Below are 26,567 nucleotides of genomic sequence, written 5' to 3'. Positions count from 1 at the left end.
TTGCTTTGAAATAACTATCTTCTTTCAACTACACCACTAAAACCTGTCCAACCTTATCTGTCATTTAATGTTACTTTCAGTCTTAAAAGCTTATTTTTTTTACACATGAAAACAAAAGTGGGCCGAGCAAGTCTGATTTATCTCTCGAATCTTTTACTGACGGTCACTTTCAGATTATTTTAATCATTTAAAATTTCTTTTTAATGGCATCTTATGTCTTTTATCAAAAAAAGTAAGATTTAAGACTGCATACTAGATTAAATGACAATACGGATATTTTCCGCAGTGTTGTGATATAGTTGTCCCTGACTGTAGCTACAGGATAGGCTGTGTGGTAGGAACAAGAGGAACAGCACAACCACCCTACAATTCATGAAAATAGTAGTTCATGAATATATTGTGTGTCATCTCATAGGTATTAAGGTCCCTATGATACCATGCCTGAATACATTTTTAGCACTATAGGCTCCACAATCTAGACAAATATTGATATATTTGGAAACTAAAATACCAGAAAAACTATTAATTAAAATCATCGAACCAAATCTAGGGCAGTAACCAGCAGGTGGGGTGGTAACTTAGCTGCTGTTCCAGTTCCCTATCACATCAGTTTGTTGCCTGGTAGCTGTACTGGTCAGGAAGATAAGAATGAGGTGGGGTGAGTGTCAATGTCCTCAAAGCATTAGTTAAAGTATTAATCCCTGGAGAGAGATTGGTGAATGTAAGACTTTAAAGGAACACACCACTGAATACTTAAAGCTGCTATAATCAATATTTTATCACATCACAATGTTAAAACAATGTGACAATGTTAAAGGGGTTTGTTTTATTGCACCTACTGTACAGAGAATTATCACCTGAATCTGCAGCTCGGCTCTATGCGCCACGTGAAAGGTTGCATTGTTTAGTTGACTGACCCACAACTTCACTGTTTTGGTTCACTCTCAGCGCTCTCATAGCTACATTTTTGTCAGCAGCAGGCAACAGTTTTCAGCAGAACAGCTGTAAAAGGCCACTGTACACTACCTGCTCAGCACCAAATAGCAGACAGATACAGTTAGAGACTAGCTGGTGTACATAGTGGAGCATTTAGCAGCCAAAGAGCCAGATGTTACCCTAGTAGAGACCAAAAATAGATCTAAAAGAGAGTGAACATTGGACTTACGTTCATCAGGTAGATGCATCGTTTAAATAGCAAATGCACATGCGCCCATTTTTGCACCCTTGGGCTTGCTGGTCTTACAGGGAGGTGTGTTCAGGTGAATTCATGGCGTATTGCTATCTTGAGGCAGCGGGAAGTGATTGCGCCATTGACCAACAAAAACCTGGTCTAAAGTCAATAGCAATAGCAATTTCCTTCCAATTAGTAAAATGTGCCTAGGCTTATGCACAGCGCGCGCACACTATGCTTGTTAAACACACACACACACACAGGGAAGGGCAGCAGCACACAAAACGCAAAAGATTACAAATAAAAATATGGCGGTGCACTTCCGCCATCATAATAGCAATGCGCCAAGGTACAAACACGCCTGGCTTTTAAAGGGAATGGGAGATGACTCTCTGATTGGTTTATTGCATGTTACGCCCAAAACACACCTATGAATTAACGAAGACACTAAGTACAACCCTTTTGAACCCTGCGCCTGGCGCACGGACCCTTTTTTCCGCCGTCAAACTAGCAAGTGGATTTGGACACTCCCTAAACGCACCTGTGCCATGCACTTCACGCTGTGCGCTTAGATCGTTAAAATAGGGCCCTTAATGTTTCGAGTATCAAACAGCAGTTTAGACCTCCTTTTGCAGAAATCAGCTGGGACACTGGCGTAAACATGACAAAAAAACTATGTTAGATGTATACATTACCGAAAAACACAACTGACCCATACAGGAAAGGCATTACTTCTATTAAGTCAATCAAACCCTCTAAAATCAAACATGGCACAGTTTCTTTCCTCCCTGACCGACTGTAGTGCTGTTCAGCAGCAGTAGGCTTAGTGCTGCCGCTGGTGGTCAGAAACTATATTGTAGTAATTATTCTGATGAAAACAGTAGTCTCCTTTATATAACCTCTTCCATGCAGTGAGTCTGTATTTTAAACATTGTTCCCATAATTAATTTTATGATGCCTGAGAAACTGGTGTGTGGACATTCCCTCTGATAGCAATCAGGCCTAAAGTTAGGGACAATGAAATGAGCCAACAGGCAGTGAGCATTGCTTGGTACTTTAAACATCTATTTCAGTGGACTAGTCCTTTAAGTAAAACACAACGTGTTGATTAGCGAGTATTGCCTATTTACAGAAAAATTACACTTGTTTCTAAGCTTGGAATGTTGAAAAAGCCCAAAAATGCCAAAAGGCCACTGTCAACACCCCACCTCTTCTTTGTTCACTAGCAGAGACTCCTGCTAGCTTAAAAGTGTTGTAACAGTACACTAAGTATTCAAGTTCGGTCGCAAATTTGTGTTCATTCTCCTCAAACTTTTCTTGCATCTGTGTCTGGAGAAGAGCGGGTAGAACTTCGGTCTTAAGACAAAACATTGCAGTCCATTGGTTGTGTCATTTGTGTATGGTGGATATTTTGGTGATCCAGTACAAGTGGTTTGGGTAAAAACCACAGCCGCCCCTCTGCTCTACTTTCACCTCACGCCTCTCCACTTTTCTCTCAGCCAATTGTAGACCTCAGTCCCATCAAGCGCTCAGCATCCTCGCTGACGCCACAGCTGAGGGAGTATGACCTGGAACGGCCCGGCTTGGCCCAGTCCTCGACGGGCCCGGGGCAAGTCCAGGGCCAGGACAGAGCCCACCACCATCACCACCACCACCGCTGCCATAGACGCAGGGACAAGGACAAAGACAAGAAGCAGACGTCCCTGGATAGAGTTGCGTCAGTACAGCCGTCCAGCACAGTTGGTGAGACAAAAACAAACTTTGATGTGTAAAGATTTTGAATTGATACAATGGATTTTTCAGAGGCTTTCAATCATCATTCTGTTAAGTAACTGAACATAAAACAGTTACCACCTGTGGCCACAGTGGCCGCTCTTCAGCAAGAGTTACACAGTCTGGCATGCTTTGTTACATTTCTTTAAACCAATCAGAATCGTCATGGGCGGTGCTAAACTCCGCACAGAGCCGCTGCAAAATAGTCGTACGAGAGAAAACTCAGATTGGACAGATAGTCTAGCTATAATATCGTGAGCAAAGTATTTTTAAAACTCAATTTAGGGGGCATATTTCAGGATGTTGAGAGAGTATTCATTTAACTTAGTAATATTCATATAATAGAGCGAGGAGAATATACACATAGAAACTTGGCATTACTTTAATGGAGAGACAGCAATGGCTAGCCAGGCTTTCCTTGTAGATTACATGGATGTCTCAACGTAGCTGCAGAAATTCTTTATAGGATTAAAGTGCCATGATCGGGTTATGTAGTTGAAGGGCTTTCTCACACACACACACACACACACACACACAAACACACACACACACACACACACACACACACACACAGCTTTCCATCTGATTAGCAGACAAGAGTCGTGAGCTCTCAGAGGAAAATCTCCTTTGCTGGGGATCAGTTGCTCCCTTTGTTCCCTCTGACCTTAACAGTTTCATTTATAAAATGTAGACAGAGCTGCACAGACTTCACTTAGAGCTGCAAAATATAAACGAAAAAGGATTAGTTTACATTGTCTTCATTTTAAAAAACAGAAACAAGCTGTGCCACATTAAGAAAAAAAAAATATTTTTTTTTCTCTTTCACATACACACATACTGCTCATTTTAACTGCTCACATACTGTAAATAGACACATATACATTGTACAGTACATCTAAAGTCAATTTAATACTTTTGACACAAATGTGCAGCAGCAGTCATTGGCTTTTTGCCATGAATGAGGTCACGTCTCCCACTCAAGCTGAACTTTGGGGTCATCTGTAAAATTCCTAGAAATAAAATGAGTATCTACTATTTCATACTGGAGTGAGATCATTTGCTGTTCAGGCACACTAAAACAATATGACACATTGCATCACTTGCTGCACCGCTACTTCTTTTTAATATATTTCCCATGCACATGTTATCAATTGGAACAATTTATATATACATTTTATTTAATCAGGTTCAATCGGGCAAGATATCTTTGGCAAGAGAGAAAAAAAAAACACAGCCAGACAGACAAAACATGCAAAGGATATAGCCAGACATAACAAAAGCACTACAGCGTCAGAGACAATCACAGATGTTACTGAATACATTTTAAGTGAAAAGTTAAAAATTCAGTGGGAAGGTGCGAGGGGCAGTTAAAAGGACAGTTCACCCCAAAACCCTCTTTTTCCAGAAATATGACCAGGTTACCTGGTGATATAATCATGACTGGAAACATCGGGCAACTCACACCAAAACAATCTAGATTGATACTTAGCACTACAGGTAAGAGGAATAATATGTGTTTTTGATTTTAGGGTGAACTGTCCCTTTTAAACAGTCGTAAGATCTGGTTTGGTGAGCCGTTTTAAATTTGAGAAGAAAAATGATACTAAGCCAGTTTTCAGCATGGAAATAAAGGATATATCCATAGTCCAGCACAGACATGGTGGTTGACTGTACAAAAATGTACAGTATGTCCTCAAGACAGAAAAAGGGTTTAATTTTTTTATTTTCATCTTTAGTTTTTGTGCCACCTGCTCCACATGCTGTTTGAAAGTGAGACTTTGGCTATCTAGCCAAACTCCCTGGTTTTATAAGATTCAACAATTATATATATATATATATATATATATATATATATATATATATATATATATATATATATATACACACACTATATTATGATTCTTTTTTTTTGCAGCATAGAGGGTCAGCGTCACACTCTTTGTTAGCCATCAGGGGTCGTCTGCTAGAGCGAGTAGAGCCTAAAGGCTGGCAGCAGGGTGTTTTTTTGTGTTAACGGGTGGTTAACGCTGGAGGGCAGCAGCTGGGCTTTATTGCTGAGATAAAAGGCCACAGTGGACAGGTCCAGCACAGGGATTTATGGGTACCTCTTGGTGAGATAGCAGAACATCCAGCGGCCCCCTCTACATCTATTAAACTGAGCGAAACGGCAAGAGAGTGAAAGAGTGTTTCACTCCTCAAAGCTTGTCATTCTGGAGGCAGGTCTGACACATCAGAATGATGAATAGGCTTCTGTGTTTCTGTCATCACGGTTTTAATCTGAAAACTGGAGTTATTCCAGCACTGAGGAGAGTAATTTCACCACAGTGCTTTGCTTTATGCCACACACCCATGGTCTAGATAGAACACGCACGCACGCACGCACGCACGCACGCACGACGCACGCACACACGCTCACACACACACACACACACACACACGCACGCACACACACACACACACAAAAAGATGAGCCATTGTCTTTTAATTGGAGGTGTAATGATATATCGTGGAATAATATTTCACACATATGTGTTATAGATAATAACACGTAATTAACTTGGCTGAGATGTCAGTGTTCACTTTCACTACAAGATAATGAGCAAGCTGAGTTAAGACACAACATGAAGTGAACTTTTGCCTCACTTTGACCTCAGCAGTGGGTTTGAAGTTCTCATCTTTCCAACTCAACTCAAATCATTAAAACCTTCTTTATCCCTGTAAGGGCCAACGCTAAAGCAATTAAAAACTATAATGCACCACATATTTTCACTGAAGTTGGGACGGTTGTGTCTTTCATTACATTTTGCAGTGCCTCGAGTAGCTCTACTGTTTTGATTAGTTTATATATATATATTTCCATTTACTTTGTTTGCATTTGCACTGCATTTAAATATTGCGTGCATTGTAAATGCAAGTAACCTGAGGCATCCCAACACATTTACTAAGGGTCAGGGGCCAGCAACATGTTTGGAGAATGTTAGTCCAGTCAAGTTCAAATTCTTGCACTTTGTCCAAGTGAAGACATTCTTATCTAGTCATTTTACATGCTTATGTTTAGATTGATGGAGTCCGTTATTGGTGTTGCATGCAAAAGTCTATGTATGTATTGAAAACACCGTTTTTGCCTGAGGTTTTTTCTACAGCTGTAGTTTTTAATTAATGTGTATCCCCCAGTGGTAGTACAATGAGAGAATAGTTGAAAGTAACATATATCACCAATTTTCACCAGGATTTGTCTAATTTTACAACAAATAAAACAATCCTTCTGCCACCACAATACTTTGACAGATTATGTAACCCTACACACATTGGACAGAACTTAAACCTGACATTGTATACCTGTTGAACAGTTAGGACTTACATTTAAAAAAAAAAAAATCTCATTTGAATGAATGAGATTTAATGAAACCTGCATCCTCATGTGATACAGACAAAACAGGGACCCACTCGTAAAAACATTGCTCCATACTACTATGTCTACTATGTTCTCCCCAGCGTAACTTTAATCTCGAACTATTATTATTATTATATACTGACTTTTTTTTTTCTTCAACATAACCGCCATGCCGTCATCCTCCAGATTCGTTCACCGACTCTTCAGCTGAAGGTTTGTCCAGAGAACGAGCGAGGGAGCGGGACCGCAGCCGGCCTCATGAGAGGAGGCACCACTCCTCAGCAGGAGAGAAGCAGCGCTACTACTCCTGTGATCGTTACGGCAGCAGGGAGCAGTGTCACACCAAGTCAGCCGGTCCCAGTCGATCCACGTCTCCTGGAGAGGGACAGGACGCTGGTTTGCTCAGACAGGTGAGTTAACTGCCATATGTGGCTTCGTGATGAACAGCTAGTTTGTCGTGCACACCCTGCGGTCCGTAAGTGTTTTGGACAGTGACGCGTTTCATTCTTTTGGCTCTTTTTTTCTACCTTATATTTTGTATTTGTATTTGCATATACAGTACATATCCCATACTCACTCGTTTATGTGTAAATGTTTGCAAGTACAATTCTTTATATATTGTTTAATGACAGAATAAAACCAAACCAAACTGTGAAATTGAGATTATATTTCAAAACGACTACAATTATTACACTAGATTGTTCAAATTAAAGCTAACTAAGTAACATAACACCAGACATAACACCGCCCTCTCTGACCTCTGAAACAGCAGTGATGATGGGCGTAGTTGGGTGGGGTCAGAAATGTGCTCCTTAGCACCTGTAACCACACCCAATAGTGATGTCACGGTGTACTGATTCACCCTGGAGTACACTTCTACATCACTGCAGCAAGGTGAGAAGTTAAACTATTGGAGGCCAGGAAAAACAAGATTTTAGGGTTTCACGTTGCTCTTTAGCCTCCAGTGTGTTGGAGCACAGAACCAAAACAACACAAAATACAGGCTGTTCCTATGAACTATTTGTACATATAGCTACGAAAAGCAACACTGTACTTCTTATCTATTCCAGGTATTTATTACTGTATGCACTGCATTGACTGCCTCTGTATAAGAGCATAAAGATACACATATGGAGGATGTCAGGTTGGGTGGTACCTAGTCTATATCCACGACGTTCCACTTCGGGGATTGCTCAGGTGCCACCTGAAATTCCGCCTGATATCCTTCTATTCGGCCATATGTCCTTTACCTTCCGCTTTCTTTGTGCTGGAATTTTCTGTTGCATGACTAAAATGTACACGTTCCACCAAAACAAGTTCCTTCCCGAGGCTATTTTGCAGAGGCACCGGGGCTCTGTCTGGCACTTAGCGCTGTCCATGACGATTGTGATTGGTTTAAAGAAATGCCAATAAACCAGAGCACGTTTTTCTCTCATCCTCTCATCATCTCTCATCCTAAAACACAGGGCTTTAAAGGACAATTCCGGCGCAAAACGAACCTAGGGGTTATTAACAGATGTGTACCTACTCTGTCGTTCTCTGGGACATGTTTTCATGCTAATCAAATGTGTTTTTAGCTTGAAAGACGCTAGCGCGGTCCGCTGATTAGCTTACAACGCTAGTATTTGGGGCACAGGGAACGTAAAAACAAATCGCTATTTATACCACTAAAAAGGCTCAAAATATCACCACACTTCAACGGTAGCATAATGAGGGTCCCTAAATGTTAACCAAAGCATTGAGAACTTTGTAAGTGTACAGACAGTTTATTGAAAAGATAGATTATAAAGACACTCGCGTTCATATTTACATGCCACCGCCGTCTTGAAAACCAGTCATGACTTACAGCAAAAACAATTTGCTCAATATATCTGAAATAATCACACTCTGCATAACTTGTCTAGTGTACTTACTCAGTGGATAACTGTCCATCTGGTCCCTCCAGTCTGGGTCGCCGTCTCCAATTTATTTTCGGGACATGGAAAAAAGTTTCAAGTACAGCCCTGTTTATCAGAGAGGGGAAATCTTCAGACTGTACAAAACACGCTCAATGGTGTTTTTTGCCTCCAATGGCGCCTTCCAGGCAGCTAACCCTAACCGTAACCCTAAACATAACCATTGCTGTGCTGCCTGGGAGGAGACGTTGGGGGCAAAAAACACCAAAGACCACAAAACACTGCGTCTCTTGGGTGTCGCGACGCAACAGGTCCCACTCCGTGCACTCCGGTCCACTCGTGTTCGGTGGCCATAGCTTCACAATGTCCGCAGGTACATCACCAGTTTTCCGAAGTACGTAGCTCTCTCTCTCGTAGCCCTTTCACGGAGCTCCTGCAGCTCTTCGTTCAATAAACTGTCTGTACACTTACAAAGTTCTCAATGCTTCGGTTAACATTTAGGGACCCTCGTTATGCTACCGTTGAAGTGTGGTGATATTTTGAGCCTTTTTAGTGGTATAAATAGCGATTTGTTTTTACTTTCCCTGTGCCCCGAATACTAGCGTTGTAAGCTAATCAGCGGTCCGCGCTAGAGTCTTTCAAGCTACAAACACATTTGATTAGCATGAAAACATGTCCCAGAGAATGACAGAGTGGGTACACATCTGTTATTAACCCCTAGGTTCGTTTTGTGCCGGAATTGTCCTTTAACCCTAACCCTAACCCTAACTATAACCATAACCATTGCCTAATCAACTTCAAGGCAGCGCTGCGACCGTTGACTTCAAGGCACCTAACCCTAACCATAACCATTGCCTAATCCTAATGCAACACAGATAAACGCATTTTGGTGTCTAAACTTAACGTCGTCGCCGCATGATGGTCACCTTTTTCCGGTTAAACTTAAGGTGCAGTAGGTAAGCCTTATAAAACTAACTTTCTGTCATATTTGCTGAAACTGACCTTATGTTCCAGTAGAACTACATGAAGCAGGTAATTAAAGAAAAAATCCATCTCCTCTGGCACCACCTACAGCCTGTAGTGCAATTTGCAAAAATCCACCGCTCCCTGTTCAGATGCACCAATCAGGGCCAGGGAGGGGGTGTCTAACTGCATGTAAATCACTGCTTATGCACACGCATTCATTCTCCCTTGTGGGGGAAGGGGCTCAGGAGACCGTTTTGGGCTTTAGCGGAAAGGGGGGAGGGACTGAGAAGTTGTTGATGTTCAAATTTTTGGGCTAAGTCCTGGATCTTCACAATCCTACCTACAGCACCTTTAACTGTAACTGTAACTGCTGCTGTCACGACCGTCCCCTCACGGTGCCCGGCTTACAGTCACCTTTTCTCGGCTAAATTCAACTGTAAAGACCGCTAAATCTAAACCTAGCCATAATTTCGTAGGATATCATAGGAATGGTTGTGCATATGTTTTCCTTACAAATCCATACAAACCTGTTCATGAAAATGCGTTAAAAATGTCACTCTCCTATTACTTACAGACCTCACAGTATGTGAAGAATTAGGCTTAGGCTAAAGCAAAATACATGTACTGTCGCTGATTTTGATTTATACAGTATTTGTTTCCTCAGCATGGTAGCAGTGTGGTCAAAGCTGGCCCTGTAACGCTCCCCTCTGGTTCGAGCACTCCGGGCCGTGGTCGCAGGCAGCTCCCACAGACGCCCCTCACGCCTCGTCCTGCCGTGGCCTACAAGACTGCCATCTCCTCGCCTCTCCAGTCCGGTGCCAGCACCGCTACGATGGGTCCCCAGACTCGTTTCAGCCGTGGCCTTTCAGAGCATGAACGCTTACACTGGGGCCACGACGAGTCCCCGATACCGGTGACCCGCATTGGTTCGGACCCTAATTTAAACCGGCAGCCGCAGGTTGCGTCTCAACATGCCCTCCTTGAAGAGGACTTCCAGGACACTGTGAACAGCCAGGGAGGAGGACGCTCTGCCAGAACCACTGCCTCAACAACAGCCTCAGCTTCACACGGACCTGCTGCTGTGCCTGTCACGGCGGCCGCCACGCAGGGTCGGGCCGGGGGGGTCCCTAACGGCTACCACTTCACCCTCGGAGTTAACTCTGCGTCTGGGCCTGGGAGCCGAGGAACAGGAAGTCTCAGGGAGAGGGAGGAAGAGGACTGGTGCTAATATGGCAGAAAAGTGTTAGCTGGGGACGGACAGCTTATCAGTGTTTTTATAGCGCTCATGTCCAATGAGCTGATAGGAAGCCAGCGGATTATTACAGAAAGAAAGATAGTGGAAGGGAAAAAGCTAGTGGAAAGTGCTGTGAAAGGGGATCAGAAATCATTCCAGCTTTGTAGTGTTACTCTCCTTTTTTATACAACAAACTTTTAAGGAAAAATGACACTGATGACTTTTCTACCCCCTTTACTTGCACTGAAATTATAGCACCTGTGAAGACCCTGAAGTATTTTGCCTTGGCCAGTAAAATCAGTGATGGAGCAGAAGACAAAAACCAAAACCTCCTCATTCTTTGAGTGAAACTATGAAGTGTGTATCAGACAGACCTGAATGCTTCATTCCTGGTGTTAACATGGCTGTTCACAACACTCTTTTTATTTTTCATTTTGTCTATAGTTTCCGTGTAGGTGAGAGAAGAGTCAACTTGATCGTATTGATGCTTCCACCAAATTATCTTTTTTTTAATTTTTTTTTTATCATAAGTTATTACTTTGGGGTTATAACCAAATTCTGTCCAGAGCCGATATTAGGACTATTTGATGCAGGTCTGAAACCTCTGCCATGATAAGGGACGCAATGAGTAATGTGACAAAAATGAAACAATGGGAGGGGTTAGAATAGGATTAGAGCCCAGTTTTCATGATCACGTTTTTGTAAATTGTACCAGATTAAATACATTTTATGAGTGCACAAGGAGACTGGGTAACTCGTTGCTGATGTTATGTGGCTGAATACTAAGTGCCTCGTCTTCCAAGATGTATTAAGATGCAGCCTGGTCAGATGGACTTGAACATACAGTAGAGGATGTAGGTATGTACACAGCTGAGAAAAAGTAGAGAACAAAGTTTGAGTCTGGTATAATGGACAGAATGCAAAAAAAAAAAACAGACTTTGTACTGAATCTTGTGGTAGGTAAGTCTGAATTACAGATCCAAAGTAAGCAATGTAGTGCATGCCAGGGTCTTGAACTTTTCAAAAAATAGTGTCTATACTTTTGCTTAAGGGTGTGTGGTAAGCATTTTGCCTTTCTCTTTCAAATATACTGCCAGCCAGTTGGCAGAAACGGTCTCTGAATGGAGAAAAGTGCCATTCTTTTTTTATTTACAACCAACTAAAATTTCAACCAACAAAATTTCAACCAACCAACTAAAATTTCTATATATATATATATATATATATATATCCCATCTCTGCCATATTTTCCCAGCTGTCATGGGTTTAATTTCTTCTTATCCTATCCTCTGAGAGCAGTATTGTGTGAGGGTTTGTAGTAGAGGTTACCTGTTTGTGTATTCACAGGTACAATAAAGAGTTGTGTTGTTGCTGCTGACTGTTGACTGCAAATAGGGCTATGCAACAAGACGACACTTCATCTGCCCTGTAGCTTTACCCTCTGGAATCTCCAGGTTCAGGCTTTAGTGTGACTGTGACCAAATTTTACATTTGTGTATGAAGAGTTGTAAATTTGAAATGTATTATATGATGTACAGTTAACTGACAACACCTACAGAGGCACAAATGGTATCAAAGCTGATAGATGTGAATCACAGGGCATTTTTGAGGTTGGCAAGTTGACTGCATGACACCTACCTAGATGGAACCACCCTAAATATAAAACAGTGTTCTTAACAGACTTGGGTCAAGTTGTGTTTTGAAATCATTTTAGTGTTTTTTTAAACTTGCTTAGAAAACCAGATAAATAGGGCTGATTAAGTGGTTTCAGTGTGAGGTATTCTGGCAATAACAAAAGGCTGAACTAACATTTTTGTGTCATTAGTAGAGCTCTACACGAGCCTAAAAGACAAGTAGCATATCCTGAGACCCGAGGCATTATTTTGCTTAACTGAATCCTTTTGTGATTGTTAGCCCACCAGGCTAACGCAACACGGTGGCTACACTTTTTGCCTGTATTCCTATATGTACTTAAAGAAAAAGGCTGGCAATATTCTGTAGTTTTTTTTATTGTCAACTAATCCCATGAAAAGACCAAAACCAACAATGTGTTAGTCTTTTGGTATTTTCTGATTCACCTACTCTGACAGTGACTCGGCCCCAAGCCCATTGTTTCCTAATGAACACACAAATCTTTAAAAAAAATGAGTCACAAATACTAAGTTCTATGTCTTAAACAAGGCTCAGCAATTTCCTAAAACACTTTGTTGGGGACTATTTTCAGCTGTGGATTAATACACATTTGATGCTCTAGTGCAGTGGTTCCCAACCTGGGGTCCGGGCACCCCTCAGGGGGGCGGCAAAGATCACAGGGGGGGGGCGCAAGTCTTTATCTGGTTTGAGGTTGAGGTAAAAAAAAAAATATGTGCTTTGTGTGTTTAACAAATTATGATAATACACTAGAATATATAATGTATACAAAAGTCGGTATAAAAACTATATATTTTTGTTCTCGCTTAAAATTGTAGGCAGGCTACTTAGTAGGTCAAACCTCCGGGACCTCTTAACCTGGGACCCTTGCTGTCATCAGGTCAGCTGCTAGCTGCTATCATCCTCGTTTTTCCTGCCGCCACGGCATCACTATTTTATGAATAAAACATGGCAGAGAAACGTAAAAGTGCTGATAACTGCTCTGTATCAAAAAAGAAAGTAAGGCTGTATCTCGAGAGTTACCTCAACTTCGGTTTCAGGGGGGGGAGGCTCAGCTTTTCTTAGACATAAGTAGGGGGGGGGCACCAAGGAAAAAAGGTTGGGAACCACTGCTCTAGTGAGTATTTATGGAAGCTGGAAGCATTATCAATCGCACTTGGTTTCTTGGCAAGACCCACCCTGCATAGCAGCCTGATTGGTTGAAGTTAGGGTTAGGTATTTACCTCATGTGGTTAAGGTCAGGATAGTCCATTGGTCAGGGGATAGGACCTAAACAAATGGGGTTCCGGTACCTTGCGTATGTTCCGGTACGAGTATGGATGCCTGGCCAATCCTAACATTTGAATGCTACACAGCCCGGTAGTTTTTAGCAAATGTTACTAAAAAAGGAGTAAATAGTGCGCTTTTTGGGGACTATTTTCAGTCATGGAATTGAATGCTCCAGTGATTATTTATGGGAAGCAGAACGTGTGTGTGTGTGTGTGTGTGTGGGATTGATCAAAATGAACTTGTGTGTGTGTGGGATTGATCAAAATGAACTAGTGTGTGTGTGTGTGTGTGTGCGTGCGTGCGTGTTCATAGTAATGAAGGAACGCATCTCTCAGTGTAACAGTTTTTAATAGTTTCCAGAAACAACAGAGCTCTACAGCACAGCGGAATATGAAACACACAATGCTTGTTAGTAGATCCATTCATGGTTGGTTTTGTTTTTTTTGATTTGTTGAAAATAAGAAAAATATAGAATATCACTGGGCTTAACCTTTAAAACACATGTTATAGATGAGTACAGTTGATTGACAAAAACTTTCAGATTTAAATGAAATTAGGTAATTAGGTAAAGAACAAGTTCATATTTTGTGCGAATTGAGGATGGAATGTGATCAAGGGACGTATTTGAATAAAACAAATGTTGCACATATATAGAAGGATTATTTATCACTGTGTACTTTGACTCAAAATACAAATTAGATCAAAATAACGGACTTCTAGGTGCCTAAGTCTCTTGGTGATCTTTGTATTGACTCTAAGCAAGTTTACTAACATGTCAATTATTTGCAAATATGATTTGATCCAAGTCTGATGATTTCCTTGTGTTTAATTCCCCCCCCCCCCAGGTAATGTAATAGAATGAGTGTCGTCTTACTGTCTTGGAAACGTTGCTGTAAGTTGCCATATTGGAGCAGAGATTTGTGTTCATCTCTACAGTAGATTTCTCAAAAGAGCCAACATTTTCAGACCTCCAACGAGCCCTACATGAACAGGGTGCCAAGTTTTCCTCTTACAGTTTTACTATGACTGCCCCCTCTGGACATGTCCTGTTTGCATGTTCTGAAATGAAAATGTGCATGTGCAAAAAAAAAAAAAGAAGAGGCATTGTTTAACTTCATTCAGTCCATGATTTGTACAATTTGTTTCCTGGTTGTATTTTCTGATTATCTAAAACAAACAATGTACGGACCTGTTTCAGGTAAAGACAAAAAAAAAGACTTTGAATAACATTTTATCACAGAACCACCAAAGTGGAAACAAGGCTCTTTCTCAGAAAAGAGGTTCTGGAGTGGCTGAATCCTTTGCTGCCTGATCTGTTACTTGACTGTCTCTCCTGCAGTCATTTCAACTGTACCTATAGATTTTATATGAATATAAGTCCTTGAATAAAGAGGTATGATTAAGAAATTGCAACATGTGTATCTCTAAGGGTTGCATTGGTATGTCTTGTAATCAGGGTTGGGTTATGGTATCATTTTATTCAGTTTGAATCCAGAATTTAATCTGATACTATTTCTTATTGAATCTTGTTATGTATATCAATATCCCATTCATTTTTTATGATTAACAAAATGTTTATTTTTTAACAACTTACAAAACATACCACCCCCCCACCATCATCACCACCCACCCAGACAAAAATCAAGAAAAGATGACACAGTTACTACAACATTCAAGAACATTGAACAAAATAGAAAATAAACCAAATAAACATATGTATAAATGACAACACCATAAGCCCATCAAACACGTCTCTCCCCAGCACAAAGCTTGTTAGGAGCCCGCCAGAAAGCTCAGGTACTTTGCCCATTTCCTAGTATATACATCCAATCTGGGAAACCGTTTATATAACATTGCCCACTCCTGGATTGACGGCAACCCCTTCATTCTTCCGTCCTCTTAAAATAATCTGTCTGGCTTATATATCATAAAACTAGTCTGGACCCAGCTTCTTATGTGTTTAGGATTGACCCATCTCCCAGAACAAATAATCTTGGGCTGAATGGAACCTGGGTCCCTGCAATCCAACATAGGTTATCATGTATCCCGGTCCAAAATTCCTGGACCTTATCAGAGGACCATAGGACGTGAAGTAATTGGCTGTCCTCTGTCTTACATAAGAGACTCATTCTTAATCAATCTTGGTATTAAATTAAGTGGGAAGTGATCCAGATGAAATTAGGAACTCAAGTCTACAACCAGTCCAATTCCTCTGTTAGGTTACACATGGCTTAAAATGTTTTTGGTAATGAAGATTTTAAATAAGTGCCATCATGACAGATCTCACTGTGAATGGAAATACATTTAGATAAAAATGTTCTGGTTCTTTCTGCTCCCTGGGATCAAATTATGCAGTATGAGTTACTTTTGACCTTTAACTGATATTAATACAAATTGGATCAGCGCAAAACAGATACAAAAAATTGGTACTCCACTGGTTTCACAAAGAACAGTTTAGTTGTGATGCTGCTGTGAAAACATTGTTTAGCTGTACAGCCTGCCACCTTACTGTTTAGGTTCACTCTCACCTTAATTAATGAACATTGTGGATCAAATGGCAGCTAAAGAGCCAGATATTTCCCTTAGGAGCTAAACGTAGAGGGAACATTGGATTTACATTTATCAAAGTGGGGGGGGGGCCCTTCCCTACTTCCTACGCCACTACTTTTCAGCGCCCTTGCTATGACCACACCCATTTTTGAACTACATTTTTTTTATCTCAACTAGACACCTGTAAAGTTTCATGGCTGCATCTTGCACGGTTGTGACGCTATCGCGTTGACAGAATCTGTCCAGAGACAGACATAAAAATAAACATCTAGCAAAGTACTCAAAACTGCTTCTGTGGTAATTCAGGACCACATTTTGCCATGATGATACACGCACGCACGCACACAGACACACACACACACACACACACACACACACATACGGTGAAAGAACTAATATTGCTCTGTATTTGCTGAATGTATAAGTAGGCTATGGTCATATATAGGTGATATGTCAGTGTTGTGTTCACAGTGTGTTTCCACTGCCCCCATGTGGCTAAAAAAAATCTGTTGTTGCAGAAACATCAGGAGTTCCCCTTTAAGTAGAGTTAGAAGAGTACAGTAACTATAAGAGTAGACACTACAGTATATTACAGTTGAGTGTGCGATAATGTGATAATAATGTCTGGTAGAAGTACCATGTCGGGCCCCTGGTTAGCACACCTGGTAGAGCAGGCGCCCATATATATAGAGGTTGACTCCTCAACACAGTGGCCGCAGGTTCGATTCCGACCTGTGGCCCTTTGCTGCAGATCATTCCTCCTTTCTCTCCCCTTTCAAATCTAAGCTGTCCTATCTAAATAAAGGCCTAAAAATGTAAAGAACACAAAAAAAAGAAGTACAATGTCATTTTCATGTTGAACCAATCAGCAGAGAGATTGGGATTATGTGACTCCTTATTGGTCTTTTGGCTGCAGCATGTGTTATCTCATGCTGCAGCGATGAACGGTCCAAACGTTTCTTGGGGACTAAGAAAAATGATAAATCGTTATAATAAAGCAGAACAATTCGCAAATAAGTTGCAGACAGCTTTTAAAGAAAATGGGTGGAGGCCCTGCATGATTTTAATTGGTTCGCATTATAGGAAAGGGGCGGGGCCTCTGCTGGCTCGTTTGGCTCCTCTGTGATGAGATGCAGCTGCAGGAGGAGAGAGGCTGCTGCTGTCTGAGAAGGAGGAGAGCTGAAGAGGATGAGAAGTTAGTCTGCGTCGCACTCAAGTTCAAGAAAAACTGCCGTTCAACAATGTTCCTCACTTTTGACTAATTGAGAGCCACACTAGAGCACTTTTATATCCAGAACCCATTTTTGCCCCTCTTGTTTGCATGCCTTTAAACCTTAATTACAAAGGTGATTAAAGCAGGAAGATGTTCTGCTGCTGGTTAAAATTGACACTTTGCCTTCTCGGGCTCATAACTACGACCTCTGCCTCACCTGACGTTGCACCGGTGGATTTTGGAGGCGAGTCCGGCTCCGGGATGCTGCAGACAGGTAAGAGTGGTTACACCTGGGGAGCCTGGACGTAAAATAGCATTGCACGGAAACACATGCTACTTTGTTTCACAACATGGTTTTTACCAAGTGCGACAGCTTTCCGGCTAATGTTTAATTTAAACTATGGCTTTCAACGGGGAAATTGGGCAATTTAGGGTTTTTATTATTCATTTTCTTTAAATGTTTTATGACACTTCATATGTTAACAGCCACAAACACTGAAACTAAAGTCGCCCGCTTTGCCTTTTTAATTAGTGTCTTGCAACCAAATTAATTTTAGCTAGCTGCTGCGAACTTAGCTAGTAGCGCTAGTAGTGGCAAGCTATAGCACCAAAACAGTTTTTTTTTTTTTTTTTTGTGTTGGTTGCTTGCATTTGAACTCAAGAAATCTTGAGCTAAATGTCTATTGAGAACCCACTAAATTATACATTCTGCTAATGTGACATTGCACTTCTCTTCACCATCTTCTGTAGGCTATTCTGTGATTTCCCACGATTTCTCATGTCAGGTGTGCTAATGCACTAATAACAAAAGCAGTATCACCCGTGAAGGCTCTTTAACACCCAGTCATAACAGCAGGCTGATGTACAAGTCAGATTTTATCAGCTGGAGCTCATTACATCGTTTATTCAGTGCAGTTGATGTCCAGATGACTTCTCATCAGCCAGCCCTCAGATACTCAGCAGCTTCAGTCAGTCCAGCTTGGATGCTGTAACTATTTTCATTTCATCTGGTGTGAGAGTGAACCCAAAACATGTGAGTGAATGATTTTTTGTTGGCTGTGAAGACCGAAGGAATTCAGACCTCACTGAAACAATAGGACTTTTTCACTTCAGGCCAATTGCATATAATGGCTTTATTCTTAATTGATGAAACAGCTTCTCAAAGAAAAATACACTAATTGAGAACCACACTTGTATTTAAATTATCAGCCTGCTGCTATTTATTCTACATTACAAATCTACTCATACATTTGAAGCCCTTAAAACCCAAATTTGGGGTGTTTCATGAATGAGCTGTTCACACTGTAAATGCTTCACTGACCTGGCAACCATAAACAGTGTTGAATTTACATTATGGCTGCTGTCTTGCCTCTCAGTATGCACCTTAATAGTCAAAAGCCATATAAAGGCCAAAGTTGCCAAACCCTTTAAATCAGTTTGAGCCAAGATGTTTTATCTCTGATTATGAATCAAAGTTTCAATGTCTATGGAACACACACAATTCGATTAATAAGTTTGCTTTTACACGGCTCAAAAGAGATGTTTTAATTAGCTGAATACATCATGCACACAAAATGTCTTTATTCTGCATTAAACACAAAAGGAAACTGAAGTTAAAACTCATCCACAGTTATTAAATCACATGGAATGCTTTCATTCTTGCAAGACTTGGTTAATCACAACATTGTTCTCCACAGCCATCTCTGTTGTCTCATCAGTGTTTTCAGTGTCTGGATCCCCTTTGTTTTATTAGGACTGTTGATACAGTGACAGCGGTGTGCATACTGTAGCTCCACATTGTGTTTCTGAGCGGGATTGGAGGTGTTTAATCCATCCATGACCTGTTGAAATTGATCGTAAATTGGAGCTCTGCCAGGCGCTCGAGTATGTCATGTCTGGAATTTCACAGCATCGCACATTGTTTATTTTCCAGTTTGGGTTTCATGACTTTTCCTCATTGCTATCATCTGAATGTTAGAGGCACACACAGCAGACCCAAACAGAGATGTCAGAGAGCAGGGAATCAGCTGAGAGTTTGGATTAGACCGGTGAGCATGTTGATTGAACCTAGCCTATTGAATGTTTTGACTGTGTGTTTTCAGAGAGTTACTGTAGATGGCAGATTGTGAAAGCCTTGTGTAAACTTCCACTGGATACCACTGTATGGGCTGATAGTTATGTAATACTGCTGTGATAATCGTCTTGCGTGTACTTGTTAGGTTTTCTCAGTTGAATATTGCCCTGTTCCAGATGTAACTGAGCTCATCTGTAATTTCTGCAGATACAATGAATCAACACCTGGATTTGTGATAGTGAGTTTATCCCAAGCCTATTTAAGATTGTCTAGAGCACTATGGTGCTGTGGAGCTCAGTTTCTGGCTCAGTAGGTAGAGTGTGTTGGCTACTAATCAGGTGGCTGGCAACTGCCTACTCCCCCTGTCCACACGCCAAAGTGTGTGCGTGTGCGTGTGTGTGTGTAACTACATTCGTGGGGTCCAAAAACCGGGAGTACTTGTAGGGTCCCGACAGCTTTGTGGACCCAAAATGCTGGACCCCACAAGTTTAAAGGGCTGTTTGAGGGTTAAGACTTGGTTGTGGGATTAGGGTTAGAATTAGGTTATGGTTAGGGTGAGGGTAAGGGTTAGGGTTAGGCATTTAGTTGTGATGGTAAGGGGCTAGGGAATGCATTGTGTCAATAACGGGTCCCCACAAAGATAGTGCCACAAGCGTCTGTGTGTGTGTGTGTGTGTGTGTGTGTGTGTGTGTGTGTGTGTGTCTAAAACGCTAGATAAAAACACTAAATAAATGCAGACATTTACTTTATTTTATGCTATTGTGGTCGGTAGACCATCACGTTAGGATTCATGACAGGCATCATCTACAAACTGTAACTACTAAGTGAGTACAAGTTACTGACTGTGCAGGGTGCTGCCTATAACTTGTTACACAACTTGTTTCCATATTGGCAAGATGAACCAATTCTCTTCCAATATGAAATGATTCTATGTGACTTGGAAATAAATCCATCCTCCAACATCCAACAGTATGGTAATGTAGGGTTGCACGATATTGACAAAATGTGATATTGCGATATCGGTTTATGAATATTATGATCTCGATATTAATTTCGATATTTTTAAACATGTAAAATTATCAAAGTTAAGGGAAAACGCATCATAATATTCATAACAATATAGTGCACAGTGAGACTTATATATGGCTCCGTAGTGCGGCTGGACCACAGGTCGGTCGTGAATGAAAAATATTCAGTCTATCCGACTCCAAACTCTGCCTGCATGTCTTTTTATAAAGTTGCGGGATAGCTACCTGTGAGAAATAGGTGCGGGATGGGATTTGGTTCCGTTTGTCTAGTTCATTCAGAAGCTTCTTGAAGCCTTTTTTATCCACTGTGTGGATGGGCATCATATCTTTGGCCAAATAATACGTTAATAATACGTGATTTCGGTATGCCTCTTTGAGTTCTTGTCTTACTTTGTGCCACTAGCAAAAACACTCACTAGCGAGACTTGTTTGGCTAGCTCTGGCGTATTAACTGCAACAGCTTTTTTTTGGGATAGTATCATGCACTCATGATTCGCTCTGATTCGTTCCGTTTTGTTGTCTCTATCTATTTCTTCATTTACACTGTCGAAATATGCACGTGGTGCGCTCCATAGGGTTTGTCACGTAGTGGCCCCGTGCGCTGACGTGCACTAACATGTGCAAGTGGCACGGTAACTGGCCAATGAAACATGATCATTACAGCGTTTCAAGCGGGCTCTAAATCAAACACAACTAAGCCACACAGCCAACGGACGGGACGCATCGCACCACAAAATAAACAAAATATTACATACTTATTGTGACACTTTCGATATAATATTGCGCAACGTGATATCGCGATAACAATATTAAGTCAATATATCATGCACTCCTACTGTAATACGTACTATGCATTGCAGTTTTCTGTCAATGCCAATTTTACTGCAGTTCTCCATATCCCTGCATTTATACACCATCCATCCATCTTCTTCCGCTTATCCGGTAACGGGTCGCGGGGGTAGCAGCTCCAGCAGGGGACCCCAAACTTCCCTTTCCCGAGCCACATTAACCAGCTCCGACTGGGGGATCCCGAGGCGTTCCCAGGCCAGGTTGGAGATATAATCCCTCCACCTAGTCCTGGGTCTTCCCCGAGGCCTCCTCCCAGCTGGACGTGCCTGGAAAACCTCCCTAGGGAGGCGCCCAGGGGGCATCCTTACCAGATGCCCGAACCACCTCAACTGGCTCCTTTCGACGCAAAGGAGCAGCGGCTCTACTCCGAGCTCCTCACGGATGACTGAGCTTCTCACCCTATCTCTAAGGGAGACGCCAGCCACCCTCCTGAGGAAACCCATTTCGGCCGCTTGTACCCTGCATTTATACACCTTCAATTCAATTTGAAAAAAACATGTATCAAATGTATTGGCCTGATTTATCATAGTTGTACACATTAAGTAGAAATCATTTGTTGAGTAGTTGTAAATAGCACCTTTCAGGTAGCCTAGATTATGGAGGTTTAAAGAAAAGAGTAGGGTTTTTACGATTCCGATGCCGAACCGGTACTTTTAAAACTATTCCGATTCCTAACCCGTTTCTTGAAAAACTGAAAAATGACATCAAAGAGAGGCTCTTTTATGGAGTTTTTTTAAAAATTGAATTTAACAATATATTAACGTTTTAAAGTACTTAAATATATAATAAGTAAACCTAAGTCACCTAACACATAACTACAACAGTAACAACAAAATAAATGTTGAGTTGGTATGCCAACCAGCTTCAAACTTTAGCAGTTCTTTTGCAGAAAAATGACCATATTTGCCTTCTCTGGCAAGATACGACACCTCTCCTGACCTGAAAACTCTCTCAGATGGTGTCCAAGAGGCCTGTACACACAGGTATGAGTTTGAAAGGGCAGACAATTTGGGGAGGCTCTCCCGCCTCTCCCACCACCAGGCTACAGGGTCTTGTCCTGAACGATAGACTAACAGAGCAAGTGTCCGTTTTGGTGAGCCCAGAGGGAAAATATGGCATTTTAAAAGTAGCCTACATTTACGATAGCTAGCTAACGGTAGACTACAGAGAGAGTGTGATATTTTTACGTCTGTTTCGGAGCGTGTACAAAAAGCCGTCTATCAGTGATTGTAGAGTGCATGTTGGAGAATAGCGCGAACACGCGCTTCACACCGCGAGCGTGCACGTGTGCCACTCGGCAGAAAAGGGAAAAAAAAAAAGAGTCTGCCGCTGTCTGGAGCGACAGAGGGAAAATATTTCAGTCGGAACCAAAATTTGCGTTTTAATCCGGTCCGAATAGTACCGCTTGCGTGGGAACCGGTTCCATCAACACGACATCATGACTTTGCGTGAACATACACGCCACTTTCCTAAAGCCAAGAGGTGTGTTATCTGTACGCATTTTCAGCTGTCTGCGTGTATGTCTACGTTGTATACAGCTGACTGCAGTCTGCAACATCTTTCTAAAGCCACGTGGCGTGTGGGGGTTGGGTTGAAAAGAAAAAACAGTTTGGATCAGGAAAAAAAGAATGGGGTTGGGTTTAGGTTGAAAAGAAAAAACGGTTTGGCGAAATAGCGAGTATGCGTCTTAATAACACACAAATCATGGCATATGAATTTGCGTGTCATACATAGGCCACTTCATGAGATCAGTCTGGTTCCATAGTGGAAGCGGGTTTCGGTACCCAACCCTAGAAAAGAGCAGGAGAAAGAGAGAATGTGAGAACCTACTGAGAACCTACCAAGTAACCTTCACTATGATCTGTTGTGCAAGAGTCACTCACCTTCATATTTGAACCCTTTATGACTGTGATACATCACATATTCTGTACAGGAAGCATTCCTTCTCCTTTAGGTTTGATGAACTGCTCTCATTTACCCAACAGCATCCCTCTGCAAAATCCCTCTGCAGGTGATTTATCTGTTCTAATGTCATTATTGTCAGCCCAGCTTGTGTGCTGAGAGCAGTATGCACCAATCATCCTGGTTGAGAATACCAGTAGATAACTCTACGGACCTTTTAACTCCATCCGACGTGAGTTTGTGGGGGTTCCATGTACTTTTTTTGCAAACAGTAGCCAGGTTTCCATCCAAAGTTATCGCAGATATCGTGATTAAAAGAGCGACAGTCAAACCTCAAACAGTGAAAAATGAATGATGATTTCCAGATTTCAATGAAACTTGCCATGGACATTCCTGAACAGCAGGGGAAGAATCTAAATGTTTTTTTTTTTTGCTGCTGTGTGATGCTGTGAGCATTTTAGCGCCATCATTAGACCAGAATGTTGTCTTGCACACGTTCGATATTGCCATTGTATTTTCTGAGCTATCTAATAATTTCATTTGTTTAATTCCAGTGATCCCATGGACAAAGCGAGGTCCATAAAGAAACATTTTTCCGAACTTAGTGTTGATGACATTCTCTGTATAGTTAACTGGGCACGAGTGAAGGATTTTGGGCAAAGTTGTCTGCCTTTACCTCTGTAGCTCCTTAAATTTAGCATCAGGAGTCTTTTGTCATTTCCAGTCCATCCAATTCATCCATCCATCCATCCATCCATCCATCCATCCCTCCAGTCAGCTGTATCCAGCTGTGATATGTGACTCCCATATGTCAGGAATAGCTTACTGTAACCTCTGACCCTATGAGATGGGTATCGCTAGAGCACAGCATGCAGAACAGCTGTTGGGAAGAGTTCTGTGATGTTTAAAAGAGGTGTGCCTGTGTCTGACTGTCTCCATACCTCTCAGCAACGCCCATCCACTCACCTTACTGCCATCCCAGCACTAACACTTTCTTCAGAAGTGGAAATTGCTGACCAACCTTCTTGACCTTCTGCGTGAGTGTTAGTGGAGCTCTGGAAGTGAGAGGCTGAGCTGTCTTTTCATGCGTCTCAAGTGAACACTTTGGGAATTTGGGTAGGCAAAATTTCACGGACTATGCTTTAGAATATCCAACTTCAAAAACCTTTTGCCCTGCTAGTGGCGTGGCGGGCCTAAAGATGTCTGTCTGACTTTAACTTTGAAACCCCACAGAAGAAATCTCCAAGGCTACCAGGAACTTTGATGTGAATTGTGATCCCAAGAGGATTATTCATAATTACAATTTAGGTGGGATCCTGGCTAAAGCTGTAATGATTAGTTGAAAGTTGATCAACATAACATTAATAATCAGTAACATTTTTGTTATTAAACATTCACTGCTTTTTAAGCTTTTATCCAACTTTTTGTTTTTTACTTTGAAGCGTAACGAACATTTCAGCCTCTAGAGGTTAGAATTTAAATGTGTGTTTTACGTTTTCTTTTTTGCATGCTTGGTGCCCTCATTACAAATTGAACCTGCATTTCAAACAGTTATTTAAGAAGATGATGTTACTTTATCTACAAAGGTGACACATTATCACATTAGGATATAACTATATATATATTAAAAGTGTAATACAAAAGTCTGGCAGGCACACTATACAGTAGTTTTTTTTTCCTAACTCCATCTACATAGAGAATAGTCGTCATTCAAATTAATTATGGTACACTTTGCAGCACTTATGTCATATGACCATGTCCTCAAACCAGATCAAAAGCACAATACCAGCCATGTCCCTGAAACATTAATGCTCTTCCAGCAGGTTGAGCTCATGATGTCATTGCCAATATAATGCCAGATCCATTGGCAGGCATCTGCATCCAATGAAATGTGATCTGGGGCCCATTAGCCAGCCTTAACCAGGCAGAGGCCCACATGCTGTGGCTTGGATGGTGTAACATTCCTACAACATACGCAGACTGGGTCGTCGGCCTGGTTCTGGGTGTGGAGTAGGTTACAGCTTGTGGTCAGCTTTGTGTGAGCAAAAGCGGGTGGAGAGGGCTAGGTGCAAACCACATGTTGGATCAGAACCTCCTTCCTCTTCTCAAGCCAACTGGATCCAGATGGCAGAGAGGGTTGATAGTGTTCAGATAAAATGCCTCAGATGTTTGGCACTAAAGATGAATAAAAGAAAGTAATTTTTTAATTTATTATTATTTTTTTTTTTTTTTACATTTACAATGTGTCCTCAGTGACCACTTTGTAGTGTTGTTTCTCAATGTGTCTCCCATTGCTCAGTCACCACAGAGAGCCTGCAGAGTCGCATTACAGCCTGTCAGACACAAACAGATTTATGTGGAAAGGGCAATTTAATGATCTGGTGTTTTGTCCCAAGCCATGCTGTTTGTGATTCCGCTTGACTCGAGTGTTGACGCACTTAATTGTGTCCATTCTCTGTGCAGCACTTGTAAGTTTGTTTTTTAGCTTGCAAATGTTGAACACCTGCCTTGTGGTGTTGAAAGAAGACCTAATGGTGACAATGTGCACCTGGTGTTGCAGGTAGTACCTGCTTAAGGAGCCGTTAAGCAGTGATGTTTCTTTTTATTTAAGGTGTCTTACTTGTTGACCAACCACATTTAAATTTTATTTGAAACATTTGCCCATTTAAGCACCATGGAACTGTGATAGCAGAACGTTCCATAAATGCTGCTGGCCAAACAGCCGCCTACTCATTTGAGTCCAGCCGGCTACTTTTTATTATATGAAATTTTTATTCCACTAAAATAGTTTTGATAAACAAGATGCTATTGTGTTTTTACGACCACTAGCCTCTGCTTCAAAACAATGTGAGCATTATGATAGACAGGCATGTGATAGAAAACTGTCTATATCAGTCAGTCCTACCCCCACATGCACACATGTGCTGTTTTGTCATGTACTGGTCGTCTTGTAAGGAACCACCATTTCTTGTTGCCTCTGAACAATTGTTATAAGCAGAGGGTTCACTAACAGCACTTGGCATGAGTTTGGTATGAGTCTATGTCTTCAATCCTGGCAGGCATGCAGACCTAAATCTGGTGCAGATTGGTTTCTATTAGCAGGACCTGACTTTATTTGGCAACTATTTGCCCCGTGAGACACATTTAAACTATCATATTATTGTTATTCATCATTTAAATAAAAGTCAAGGTGGAGCCAGGAGGCCCGTTTAACTGCTGCAGCTGTGACATGTTTAACTGCCTTAATACGCTTGTGTTCCGCAAAATAGATGCCAGGTGATGCAGCGACACACACACACACACACACACACACACACACACACACACACACACACACACACTTAATTCCTGTCGTTGCCGCACTGTCTCCTGTTTTACCTCATAGTTCACTTTTTTCTTGCCACATAAAAAAATTATCAAATATTTTGTGATTCCTTGGCTCTTACATAGACTCCCTGATAGAGACACACAGACATACTGTTCCGTTGATCCCTGTGTGACATCAGCAAGGTGCTCTGCATGGTAAAATAAACAGAGTCGCCTGGCTGTATCCAAGTCATACATACAGTATAAAACAATAAATATGATGTTAGCCATCT

General features: G+C 41.5%; 2 protein-coding genes across 6 annotated transcripts in view; both read left to right on the top strand.

Moving 5' to 3' along the window:
- Positions 1-11,398, top strand: part of cacna1bb (calcium channel, voltage-dependent, N type, alpha 1B subunit, b) — a 219,325-nt gene extending 207,927 nt beyond the window's left edge. For all 3 annotated transcript variants that reach the window (XM_035991388.1, XM_031277458.2, XM_035991390.1), the window contains 3 exons: positions 2,671-2,914; positions 6,525-6,748; positions 9,864-11,398. In XM_035991388.1, coding sequence (XP_035847281.1) covers positions 2,671-2,914; positions 6,525-6,748; positions 9,864-10,427 — 1,032 coding nt within the window. In that variant the 3' untranslated portion in view covers positions 10,428-11,398. The remainder of the gene's footprint in view (positions 1-2,670; positions 2,915-6,524; positions 6,749-9,863) is intronic.
- Positions 11,399-16,810: 5,412 nt separating this feature from the next.
- Positions 16,811-26,567, top strand: part of si:ch211-196i2.1 (collagen alpha-1(I) chain) — a 137,171-nt gene continuing 127,414 nt past the window's right edge. For 2 of the 3 annotated variants that reach the window (XM_035991588.1, XM_031277561.2), the window contains exon 1: positions 16,820-17,389. In XM_035991588.1, coding sequence (XP_035847481.1) covers positions 17,266-17,389 — 124 coding nt within the window. In that variant the 5' untranslated portion in view covers positions 16,820-17,265. Of the gene's footprint in view, positions 17,390-26,567 lie in introns of all 3 variants that reach the window. The other variant, XM_031277563.2, reaches the window with a different exon arrangement.

The sequence above is a fragment of the Sander lucioperca genome, chromosome 14, assembly GCF_008315115.2.
Source record: "Sander lucioperca isolate FBNREF2018 chromosome 14, SLUC_FBN_1.2, whole genome shotgun sequence".
NCBI lineage: Eukaryota > Metazoa > Chordata > Actinopteri > Perciformes > Percidae > Sander > Sander lucioperca.
This window is presented reverse-complemented; position numbering and strand designations above follow the sequence as displayed.